This window comes from Sciurus carolinensis, chromosome 3, assembly GCF_902686445.1.
Source record: "Sciurus carolinensis chromosome 3, mSciCar1.2, whole genome shotgun sequence".
NCBI lineage: Eukaryota > Metazoa > Chordata > Mammalia > Rodentia > Sciuridae > Sciurus > Sciurus carolinensis.
The window spans coordinates 181,873,758-181,885,942 of NC_062215.1; the positions used below are offsets into that span (position 1 = coordinate 181,873,758).

General features: G+C 60.1%; 1 protein-coding gene across 4 annotated transcripts in view; it reads right to left on the minus strand.

The window, feature by feature from the left end:
• Window positions 1-1,627: 1,627 nt before the first annotated feature.
• Window positions 1,628-12,185, minus strand: part of Ndufa10 (NADH:ubiquinone oxidoreductase subunit A10) — a 45,433-nt gene continuing 34,875 nt past the window's right edge. For 2 of the 4 annotated variants that reach the window (XM_047543390.1, XM_047543389.1), the window contains exons 10-11: window positions 4,163-4,294; window positions 1,628-1,984 (exon numbers count right to left, since the gene is read on the minus strand). In XM_047543390.1, coding sequence (XP_047399346.1) covers window positions 1,916-1,984; window positions 4,163-4,294 — 201 coding nt within the window. In that variant the 3' untranslated portion in view covers window positions 1,628-1,915. The remainder of the gene's footprint in view (window positions 1,985-4,162; window positions 4,295-12,185) is intronic. The other 2 variants (XM_047543392.1, XM_047543391.1) reach the window with 1 other exon arrangement.

Consider the following 12,185-nt stretch of genomic DNA (forward strand, 5'->3'; position numbering starts at 1 on the left):
TCACAGTGCCCTGTCAGGTCCAGGCAGCTGTCCCCACAGCTGAACAGCTGGGCAGGGGCAGCATGCAGCAGCCTGCTGCGGGGCTGGGGCTGGGGCTGGGGCTGGGGTAAGGTTGACTGACCACCAGGGCCTGGGAGCCCTGCTCTGCCAGAAGGACAAAAGGAGACACATGTGGGCTCCTCCTAGCAGCTCCACATTCATGACCATTGGTTCCACGATTTTACAGTGACCAGAAAGACACTCAGGAAAAGACAACGTGCTGAGGCGCGGCCATGGGGCCGCACATGGCTCCATGAGGCTTCCTCCTCAGCCTCAGAACACTGAGCGATCCAACAGAAGTGTCCGCATGCACATTCCACCTCAGCCCTGGGCTGGGCCTTTAAGGGCTGCAAGCATTTTGGGAAAATAACCCCGGTGCCCTGCTGAAGTGAGGAGACAGGCAGCTGCTGGCCACCTCTTCAGGGTTTCCCAGTGCAGAGGACCTGGAATGGTTCAGTCTTTCCTGCCCAACACGCACACCAAACACCAGAAAACGAAGCAGCTGGCTTCCTCGGCACTACAGCCTGCAAACACACGCTGCAGCTGGGGAGAGTCCACACAGGGCAGACATGCGCCTGTGACCTCCTGGGGGCCACGTCCATGCTGCCACTCTGCCCGCAGGCTGACCACACCCAGGCCCTCCTGACCACGGTGCTGCCACCCACCCCCCAAGTCACGGCCCAGGCACCGGCAACACCCAAGACCACGAGACCATCTCCTCTTTCTCTCCTCTCCTTAATGGGCTCTCGAGGCGCTTAGACCAAGACACCCTCCCTGGCCCGAGGCTTGGCCACATTCTCCTCTAATGATTAAAGCAGTGGACACTTAAATCTGGACCCCAGCATAGAAATCACCAGCAAACTTTATTTTCAACCTTAATGAGGGGAGGAAGACTGTCAGAAGCAGGGAGGAGGGAGGCAGGGAGGGCAGGGGCATCCTCAGTGTGCTCCACAGCAGGGAGGCCAGCAGGACTTCCTCTGTCTGGAAAGGTCCTCTTCTGCCCTGTCTAGTACTGAGGCCACTGGCCATGTGGCCACTGAGCATCTGAACAGTGCCCAGTGCAACTAAGGACTTGACTTTAAATTGCATTCAATTTAAATGTAAGTCACATGAGGCTGGGGGCTACTGCTGGGCATGGCAGAGCTCAGGAGCTCAGTGTAGAGAACTCAGAACTTGCAGGAGTCGCAACGCACAGCTCAACTCTGACCAGCAAGGCTGGACTGCACGTGGCTTGCAGGAAGCTCTAGCGCTGTCCTCTAACTCTCAGCAGAGGCGAGTGCAGGATCGCGGTTCTCCTGCTCTCTGCGCTCCCCACCTGACCTGGGGCACCAGAGCCCCCTGTTCTGCTCCTGCACCGGATCCCACCCCATTCTAGGCTCAAATTCCCTCAGAGGAAGGAGTCAGGAAGCCCAGAGGATGGTTTTCTACACTGTTCTATAAATCGAGCATTTTTCTCCTCTTTTTCATTTTGTTCTAAAGTAGACTGCTAAAAAACCAAGGAGGATAAACACTTTAGCAAAGCTCTCCAACCAACGGAGAGGAACACTCAGGCGCACTACAAACGGCGTGTACAGACACAGAAGGGGACTGCAAGCATCGGCTTTATTTCTTCTGCGACCACGGCTGACATAGTGGGAGCTGGGCTTCCACCGCGACGTTGCTTCTCCCCCAGCGGTGACTGCAGATGTTTTCCAAACAAAGCCTGTGAAGGGAGCTGCTTCCCCAGCCCACTAGCTGCACGGTGGACTGCCTTTGCTGGGCCGCCTCTCCTGTGCAGCCCACTGTCATTCACCCCCAACTCAAAGCTCGGAGGAGCCCGAGTGGGACGGAACACGGGCGTCTTTGTGCCCTGGTGCAGCTCACTGGGCAGGCGCGCTCACTTCAGCCAGATCCACTTGTCGCCCACGTCGGCGTTGTACCCAGGGCGGTACCTGCGGCCCGGCAGCTGGGGAGGAAGCAGAGGCAGGTGTTTAGAGCGTGGTGTGCGTGGGGGGGTGCCACTCTGCCCGAGGGCGAGTACCCCAAGTGCCCATAGCCCTGGGACTCAGCCCTGCCAGCAGGCCTGCCTCCTTGGGGGGACCTGGACAAATACAAGCCACTCCGGTGTTCCTACTGACACAAGGAGGGTGTCACTGGGGAACTGCAGCCCCTGGGGAGGGGCTGGGCCTGCAAACACGGTTCCCTCACGCTTCCACCATCATGACCTGAAACACTGAAAACCCAGCAGTGGAACCACGGTCAGGGAGGTCCCTGTGGCCACCAGGTCCTGACTGGAAAGAGCACTAACTGGGGAAGAGCGAGTTCAACACGGGGCCTTCTGAGGAGGTGTGGGTGGGACAGGGAGGCCGGCCTTGGGTGAAGCACAGCAGGGCTGCGTAGCAGCAGGGGACCGCTGGGGCGGCCAGGCTAAAGGGACATGGCAGAAAACGGTGACTGAGTCCCAAAGCGAGGGGCCCACGGGGCTGCAGCTTGCCCATGATGGAGCTGTAAGAAGACTCGTCTCAGGCTGCCCTCGTGCCACCAGCTGCCCTGCCGGCACTTCCTGATGCCTACACGGCTGGGCTGGGGGCAGGGGCACGGGGGATGCAGCCCAGCGTGCAGAGGAAAGCCTCCCGGGCGCAGGGCAGGGCCAAGGGCAGGATGGGGGCCAGGTGGCACCAAGAGGACACTGCACAGCACAGGCGTGGCCCCACCAGTGCAATGGGGTGACGGCTGCCGGCACCGCCAGGAGGCAGTGGCCATAGACTCCCGCTCCAGGGTTGGTGGCTCCCACAGAACTGCTCAGGAAGCTTTGGAGGGGCGGCACAGGTGGCAAGCACACATCCTCCACCAAGTGACAGAAAGGGGGACCTGTGGGCGTGCTCTCAGGTTTCAAATCCACATGGACCAAGGTTCACTGGCCTGGGCACACTCACAGCTTCCACGCTGCAAGCTTGGGGGTGGGCACTGAGACCTTTAGGACACCAGCTTTCCTTCACCTGCCTCAGGAGGCTACCTCCACCTCAGGCCACAGACACCGCCCTAGCTCGGCCTCTCCACAGTGGCCCGAGTGGCACAAGCAGGTGACATGCAGCCTTGAGTCCAGGTCCCATGAGGGCCAGCAGCAAACTGTCAGTGCCTAGGACCGAACACCTCGGGGACACCCCCTCCTCCGCCTCCTGGTAAGCCTCGCCTCTGCCAGCCAGGTGGGTCTGCGGGGAGCCCACAAATGGTGCTGCTGGGGGACGACAGTGAGCAGAATGGGCTCGACTGAGGTCACAGAGGCAGGTGTGCAGGCTGGCTGTGGCTCCCAGCCTGGGGCACCTTGTGTGACAGCTTTATTCGGGTGCCAGGAATACTCGAGGACACTAGAGGAGAAAGCCCCAGTTCTACAGGAGGTGGTGGTCCTGGGAAGAGCACAGGAAGGGGTCAGGTGTCATTCACCCGGTCAAGCCTGGACAGCCTGGTGGTATCCTGGCAGGGTCCAGCAAGGTGCCAGGAGAAGTGGGGCGCTCTGGGGTCAGGATGCCCGACCTTGCTGGGGGACTACAGCAGATGGTGAGCAGCCCGGGTTCTGAGGAGTGGTGGTGCAGGGTTGCCCCAGGAGACCCCTGGGACTGGCCTTGAAGGATGACAGGAAGGAGGTGGCTTGCTCTAGGCAGTGGCCTGGAGATGACCAGAGGGCAGCTGGAAAACTGGGTCTGTAGCTGAGGACACAGGCTGCCACCACCTAGACAGGGAGGCAGTGTCCACCCCCAGAGTCCAGGGTTACAGTACAAGTGATGCCCTGGAGACACCACAGCCCTGCAGAAGTCTGGAGGGCATGGGGAGCCACACCACATGACACATGGGGCCCAGAGCCATTGGCTCTGCTGGACAGGAGGAGGGCCAGAGAAGAGGCCTCGCCAGGCAAGAAGCAGTCAAACAGAGACAGGGCTGCTTTTCTACAAAGTGACCTCTGTAAGCCAGGCACACAGGTACATGCCCAAGTGTGTGTGTGTGTGTGTGTGTGTGTGCGCGCGCGCGCGCGTGTGTGTGCGTAGATGGGGGTGGTGGCTAGCGTTTCTCCATCAGAGGGTTAGATGGGGATTGTGGTGGGCAGAACAAAGTCCCCAAGGTGTCCAGCCCAACCATGTGACCTCACCAAGAGGGTTGAGGATCTTGAGATGGTGAGTGTCTGGGGGATCAGCCCAAGGTTCAGACAGGAGACGTGATAATGGTCACAACGGTCAGACTGAAGGGAGACCCCAGGCCAGGAACCAGGCGCCTGCGGAAGCTGAGGAAGGAAAGGAACTCAATTCTCCGCGGGGCTCCAGAAGCACAGGGCCTGATGGGCACCTGGACAGCAGGACGCTGACCCCGGCTGTCAGGACACCACTGTATTATTCCAGGTCACTTGGTGTGGACATCTACAACAGCTGGGACAGGGCACCCACCCAGGGACACTACTTCCTAGGCTGGGGGGACACGGGCATGGAGGAGCAGGCTACCACCACAGCAACTCAGTCTCACCCTTCCTAGGAGAGACCTGTGGCACTCACTGACCCAGCCCCAGCAGAGCACGCTCAAATCTGAAGGTCAGTCCTATCAGAAAGCAGCGTGGATGGATGGGTCAAAAATCATTTAAAAGTCCACATTTGAACAAAAGACCACCTGAAAGTTTTGCAGTCTACCAACAATGCCCCCGGGTCAGGAGCCCAGGATTTTCCTATAAGTTCTCACTTAGCCTTGTGTCCAGGCCAGGGGCAGCACACGGATCTGCTACAGGCCCTAGGAAGAGTCTGAGCGTGGGACAGTCTGGCTGTTTTCACCTTATGAATTGCATTTTAAACCAGAAAAAGTTAAAATCGGAGCCTATCGAGCCTGCTGGCCAGAGTCTATGAACTACCTCACAAACTCCACTCTGGCTTCTCAGGTGGCATTGAGCTGGCCTTTGTAATCCGGGGCTCTCAGACCCTGGAGTCTCTCCCCAGTGCTAGGACGCCAGCAGGAACCCACAAGAGGGCTTCCATTTAGCACTTCACACCCAGAGGAAGCACGGCGGCCGACTTCCAGCATCACCTCCACCAGTGTCTGCTGGTCTACAACAAACCTCCAACCTGTGAGCCCGGGCACTCTCTTCCTGAGGGCAGCCCGACAGGCCTGGGCGAAGCAGCCCAGGGGTCCTGCCTGGTGGAGCAGCATGACTCAGGAAGTGCCACGTGCGCGTGGCCACTCAGGACTGGGCATGCTTGGAGTGCATGTGGACATGCGTCCAGAGGCGTGCAGACACCTGGGCACAGCCCACAGCCCACAGCACAGCCCAGCCCTCGGAGCCAGGAGGGGAGACCAGCACAGGACACCGCTGCTGTTCCCCGTCCGCGACTGCCCTCTGACCACTGCCCTGCTGGAGCTGAGTCCAGCTGTTCTGACTCACTGGACTCGTGATGTCTAGCACTGCCCCGCTGGAGCTGAGTCCAGCTGTTCTGACTCACTGGGCTCGTGAAGTCTAGCACTGCCCTGCTGGAGCTGAGTCCAGCTGTTCTGACTCACTGGACTTGTGAAGTCTAGCACTGCCCTGCTGGAGCTGAGTCCAGCTGTTCTGACTCACTGGGCTCGTGAAGTCTAGCACTGCCCTGCTGGAGCTGAGTCCAGCTGTTCTGACTCACTGGACTCACGATGCTCTAGTAAGTTTGACACTTTCAGGAGGCTGTTCTCCCATAATTTCCATTAAAAATAAAAAATTGGATCACGTTTACTGAAGTCAGGGGGAAAATCCATAGAAAATAACCAATCAAACAGAAAGAAGATCACTGTGAGCTAGCCCACCCAGGCCAGCCGACTTCCAGGGACTAGGGTCAGCCACCAAGCAGCCCGGCTGCCCTGGAAAGTGAGCAGCCTGGCTGGCTATGGTGACGCCACCTCCCCAGCCCAGGAGCCCTGGTCAGAGGGTGACCTGGAGGCCAAGGAGCCAGACGCCACTCTCCTGAAGACAGCCAAGTGTGGCTCCGACGGGGGCCGTGGGGTGGGGCACGTGGTGCTGCCCAGCCTGCCAAGGGTCAGCACATCCCTTTTTGCAGGCAAAACCAACTGAACTGCACCTTCTTCTCCTGGCATGTTGCAAACCACATGGGCACGGTACCCGAGTGTCCCCAGTACCTGTGCAGGTCAGCCTCAGTGGCCATGTTTGACTTAAACAGCAGCCACAGAAGCAGCAACTCCCCTGGCACGGCAGTGCAGGGGGTCAACGCTCTCGCACTTGGCACTGGCAGTTCCCCTCCTCCACACAGCGCTGGCACACTGGCCTTGCAAGAGGCACACCAAAGAAACCCCGGCCTGCGGGGCCTGGAGAGCTTCCTGCGCGCACTCTGCACCTCTGGATTTTACAGCACACACGGTGCTTGTTTCTTTGCTCATGAGAGGCCAAGTAATGTGCTGAGGGTCATGGAGCTGGAGTCTGAACCTGCCTCGCCCTGCAGTCTCCTCTGCCACTGCTCGGGGGCCTGAGCTAGCAGGCCCTACAGTTTCCAGGGCTCCCCATTACAAACAGCCCTTTGGTGCCTCCAGACTTACGTGTGGAGGATGAAGCCCCAGAAGTGGAACTGCTTGCGTAAGGGAAAAGCAGCAGGTGCTGACGCAGCCACCCGCTGGGCCGCTCCAGCAATGACAGGCCCTGGTGCAGGCTGCTGTGCTACTGCCCTGACACACGGCTGACGTGGGCGTCCACTTCTCCCGGAGAACCTCTCCAGGCTCCTGTGGGATGAGCAACTGGCCATTCACACCTGGCCTGCTGACTGGCACCTTCCTGCCGTTTGTGGGCTGCAGTGGTTCCTGTGCTCCAACAGCAGCATCCAGGAACCGTGTGGCCCACGGAGCTAGAGAACTTAGAGGAAAACACTGCTGACCACTGGCCACAGGCAACCCCAGGATGAGAGTCGATGCAGGGCCTGGGGACTCCCAGAACCAGCAGGGGCTTCAGAGGTGGCAGAGACACATTCCCTCTGATCCTGAGAGTTGACTCCATCCACACTCAGAGGAGCCCAGCATTAGCCAAGGTGCCCACCTCTACCTGGCACCGGCCAGCTGTCTGTGCCGCGAGGTGAGGCCGTGGCCTGAGCTGCCCCGAGGTGCTGCCTGTACGTGCTTTTCGCATTGACACGGCTCAGCCAGCTGCTGGATGAGCCAGTCGTGAGCAGAAGCCCAGTCCCGACTGCTTGGAGATTCGAATGGGACGGTCCTGGCTTCCCCAGCCCTGTGAATATCTGGAGACACACCCGGGAATGTGGGGGATCCCAGAGTGGAGGGCTGAAGGCCGATGGTGAAAGCCGCGCTGACCACCATGGACGGTCGCAAGTACAGAGGGGCTGGGTGGGGGGAGAGGAGACCACTGGGGAGGAGGTGGCAGGGGAGCCAGCTGGACACAGCATGGCCTGTACGGGGCACTGGAGCACCCTCCAGGCCCAGTCCTAGAGCAGCCGGGCCTGAAAGATGCCTCCCCCGCACACGCTGCATGCCAGGCACCCTGAACCACAGCAGCCCTCTGCCATCTGCTATGGTGCTCAGGCCCAGACCAACCTGGGCCAAGAACCTGTGCTGCCCTCCCTGGGCCTGACGGGCCTGGACTCTATCGGAAGCACGTGGGACTGAACACCCTGAGTCTGGTCCCATTAGACCCTGAGCAGTCCAACGTGGTTGGAATCTGGAGGACAGAGCGCTGGGGAAGGGCACTAGGCAGAAAAGGGTCCAAAAGTCTGCGTGGGCCACGGGTCCCTGGAGGACCCTCCTGCACACCAGCAGAGCTCCGGGAGCAGGCGGGGGGCAAAGGCAGCTCCTGGAGCACCTTGCCCAGGGCAAGGGCCAGGGTCCTGCTACCAGCCTTCCACTGCACCAGGGCAGGAAGAGAGGCCTCAGGTCACACCTAGCATGAAGACACCGTCCCAGAAGACCAGCGCTCGACACCCCAAAATCTGACACTCACACCCCAACAGGCTACTACTGCCTTGTAAGCAGCTCTGCCATCTGCAGAAAATTTGTAACGCTGTCTCAGAAACAGACCCAGCATCCAGAAACATGCGGCTCTCAGTGTACTGCAGCCCACGGTGAGCACCCCGAAGCCAGGGAAGCAGCTGACTCAGAAATGGGGAGACATGGAAACAGGGAGCCAGCTGCTATAAATGCTTGGACGCTCGAGGAACCAAACAGAAGACGACAAGAGAGACCTGGAGAACGCCAGAAGGGCAGGCAGAACTCGTGGGGTCCCGAGTCAGCCCTGCTGGGTGGGTGTGGTGGCCTGCAGCTGTGCTGTGCAGGGCTCCTGCTGCAGGGCACAAGGCACTGACCCCACGACGCTGCCCCTCCCCTTGGGCACCCAGTGAGCGTGTGCCAAGGCCTGCTCCTGTGGTCTCCTGTAGCCTGGCTGGTGCCTCCTGCACCTGTCCCTGTCTTCTGTCCCCTGGCACCAACACCAAGGCCATGGGAAGAGGAAGATGAGACCTGTAACTGAGAGAAAAAGCAGGATGACTCAAGTGACAGATGGTGAATCAGGGAGCAGGGACATTAAAACAGGGCTAGGAAAGGCCACCAGGCTCGGGGAGCCAAGGAAGGGTAGCAGGTCTAAGGACACCCATCCGGGGGCTGCCGCTCAGGAGCCCTGCTGTCCAGCCCAGGGCTTGCTCTTCTTGCTCTGTTTGCTCTTCTCAGTTTTCCAGGTTTCTCCTCAGAATCACCATCTTCAGTTAGCTCCCCAGCATGGTGAGCATTTTACAAGGGCTGTGTTGATGCCCTGTTCCCTAGGCCCTCCTGCCACCCCACTCCCCGCTGATCCTCCTCAGGCACTTCCATGATGAAACTCACACCAGAGGAAAGATCAGGGACCAGAGACAGCCCTAAAAAGCACCCAGAACACGGCACAGGAAGGAAGAGCCTGCACGGGAGCAGCTGCAGAGAGCTGCAGGAGACACCAGCCAGGGCACGCACACACAGGGCCCTGGGAAGGGGCGGTGGAGGACTGTCCAAAGAACGCTGCCCCCAGGTCCCTGGAGTCCCAAGAGCCGCAACCTGCATGTCCAGGAAACCCAAAGACCCACCCGAGGTGAGGAAGTGAGAACCATGTGGCTCTGTGATCAAGCACGGAGGAGGAGGAACCTTGAACGCAGCCGGGAGGAAGGCTCCCTGGTGCAAGGACAGGGGAAACCAGAAGTCAGGTCAAGGCACGTGCTGGGATGAAGCTGGAAGGGAGGCGTTTTTAAGAATAAACAATAGCTAAAAGAAGTCGTCACCACCGGGTGCCAGGAGGACATCTGTCAAGGTCATCCAAGCTGAAGGGTGATGCTATCGACACCAGGAGCCAAACGCCGGAGCCGGCCCTCGGGAGTCGCATCCATGGGACCCATGCACGGCTGGAAAGCCCACGCCCTCTCCAGAGACAACCGACCACGGAGCCACAGAGCCAGGCGCGGAGGCCCAGAGCAGGCGCGGGGCAGCCTGTGCGGGGCAGCGGCAGGCTGGAGCACACCCCAAGCAGCCCGCAGAGGAGGCAAACGCAGCCGCAGGCCACAGGAGACAACCCGGCAGAGCCACCGACCCAGGGAAGGGAAGGGCTGGACACGGACTTCATGGCCACAGCAGAAGGAGCAGCCCAGCAAGCAGCGGAGGGGAGCCCCAGCCTGCAGGCTGGACCTTGGTGACCGTCCCTGGGGAGGGCTCACACTGTGTGCCAGCTCAGGGTGTCCAGCGATGGTCCCCATTGAGAGTCCTCCTGAGGACACACAGGGACACAGACGGACTTGGTGGAGTTCCCATGAATAGGTGAGTGCCGAGGAGACAGGACTGGATGCAGCCTGCACGCAGGAAAAGGGTCACGTCAGGGACGGCGGGCTGCTCTCCAGACCCTGGAGGAGCGCAGGCCACTGGACGGCTCTGAGAGGATCTGAGGATTCCGATCCCCAACTCCCGTTCTCCATCATCACGTATAAACCCACGAGCTCTGCTTAGGACGCTGTCGTCGATGGGAGGAACTCACATGCACATCACCAGTCATTTCCTCAGGCCGCCATTTCCCTCAAATCTCCCTTACTGCACACCACGAACCAAAAGCAAAGCCAATCCTGGAAGAAACGTTCTCACCGTCAGCGTCGACTTTCAGAAACCACGCTTCTGCCTACCTCACACACGGTTTAAAGCAGACCCGCATGTGGGTGTGACGCTCACCACGACGGGACGACAGCGAGCGGTCCAAAGTCCCCATCCCTCAACTGTGCCCAGTCGTGAGAGGCAGAAACGCTCCTCAGCGCTGGCTCACACACCTGGGGACAGCGGGCCTCTTTGGCGGCCTCGGGAAGTCAAGTCGCATTCTGCACGGTGAGAGCGCTCGACCTTCAGGCCCGAGGCTTCCCCTCCGGTGGGCATATCCTCACACCCCGCGTCACCAGCAGGGCGAACACACCCACCCCTCCGTGCTCATCTTCCATGTGGGAATTCCATGCACAGAACTGCAAGTACCGAGGGGACAGACTGGCGGCGCCAGCTCCTGCGGTCCTGCGGAGCAGGCAGGGGGCATGAAGGCAGGGCAGACCCCACCCCAGCCCTGCTCCGCACTGAGGACCGCCACCCTAACTCAGTAACCAGAAACCAAACGGAGTCCCAAGTAAGCACGGCTAGTGAGTCTCACACAGGCAAGACCTGGTGTCGGCACCACGAGGCCATCAGAAACAACCATGGCGAAGAAGGACTTGATGCTGGAGATGGAGCCGCTTGAGACAGTCAACTAATAACAACAGCAGGGCAGGAAGCGCAAGACTGTCGTCCTGGCAACCGCCCGGGCCCCAGAGCCCTGGGGAGTTCAGCATCTTAGCAGCCCCTGGCCTCACTGGCAGGAAGGGACGGAGTCTGAAGGAAAAGACCAGTCAGTCTGTCCGCCCCAAAGCAGGACTGCACGGAAATAAGAAGTGGCTTGATGCAATGGTTGAAAAATGACTATAAAAAGTGAGCATGTGTGACACACTCAGCATTTCCATGGCCATGTGCAGGAACCATTCCAAGCGCAGAACTGGAGAGGTCATGGATGAAAACCTGTTGACCAATGCTGCTGGGAGTCCAGGTCCTCCTGCGGCTCTAGTGCCACCTGGGTGGAACCTGGGATCCCCTAGGCACAGTGGCCTGGCACGGGGCAGTCACCTGGAGAGCTGCCAGCAGTCCCGCTGGACCAGTGCAGGACTGGTCAAGAATGCCAAGGTCACAGGACCCACACAGACACACAAACCACAACCACCTGTGAACAACCCTATGAAAATCTGAGCTCCTCTCTCCTCTGCAGCGGTCTCTGGTTACCCGTCTGCTGCGTCAGTCAGTAAACCAGGAAATGCTCCGCACATGACGGCTCTCCCAGGGCCCACGCCAGGCCCTACAGGATGACCACTGCAGGGCCCACCCCCAGGGGCTGTGCACCAACACCTGGACCTGCCCCCTCCTCAGCTGACTTCTCTGAGTGTTACTCTGTCATCTACCCTCTGGGAATGAACTCCTAGGGTTTCTCACAGCGAGGGAGGTGTTCTGCCCTCGCCCCTTTCCCCACCCTCCCCCAGGCTGACCGCGCCCTTGCTTGGCCAGGCAGGGATGCGTCTGGCCTGCTCAGTTACCCCTCACACCAACCTGCGGCAACAGTGGCTGGTCCTGCTGGCCCCTCTGCTCTCCCCTTCACACACCACCAGGTGGCCACCGGGCAGCCCCATGCCCTCAGGCCAGCTGTCCTGCCTAAGCTGCCGCAACTTTTTCCTGCAGGGCAAACCATTCATCCCGTGAGAGTCCTGAAGGGGGAGACCCCAGGTCTGTGGCCATGCAGACCTGCCCCAGTACTGTGCCACACCCTGCCGTTCTTCCTGCCCAGGGAGTCCCCAGGGACAGGCTGCATCCGCACCTGTGTCCCGGCAGCGTCCAGGCAGGGAGAGGAATGTGCAGCCAGGCAGGGCTCATGGTGCAGGTGGAAAGGCCTGGCAGCCGTCCTGCAGCAGTGGGCGACCAGACCTGAGGACTGACCAGGCGGGGTGTGCGAGAGCAAGCTCTGGGGAGGAGGATGCCCTCGACATGACCAGCTCCTTCTAGGGGCCACTGACCAGACCACTGCGCCCCACAGAGCTGTACCCCTCACACTCACACGAGTCCCAGCAAAGGCGACAACCTCAAAGCCCTGT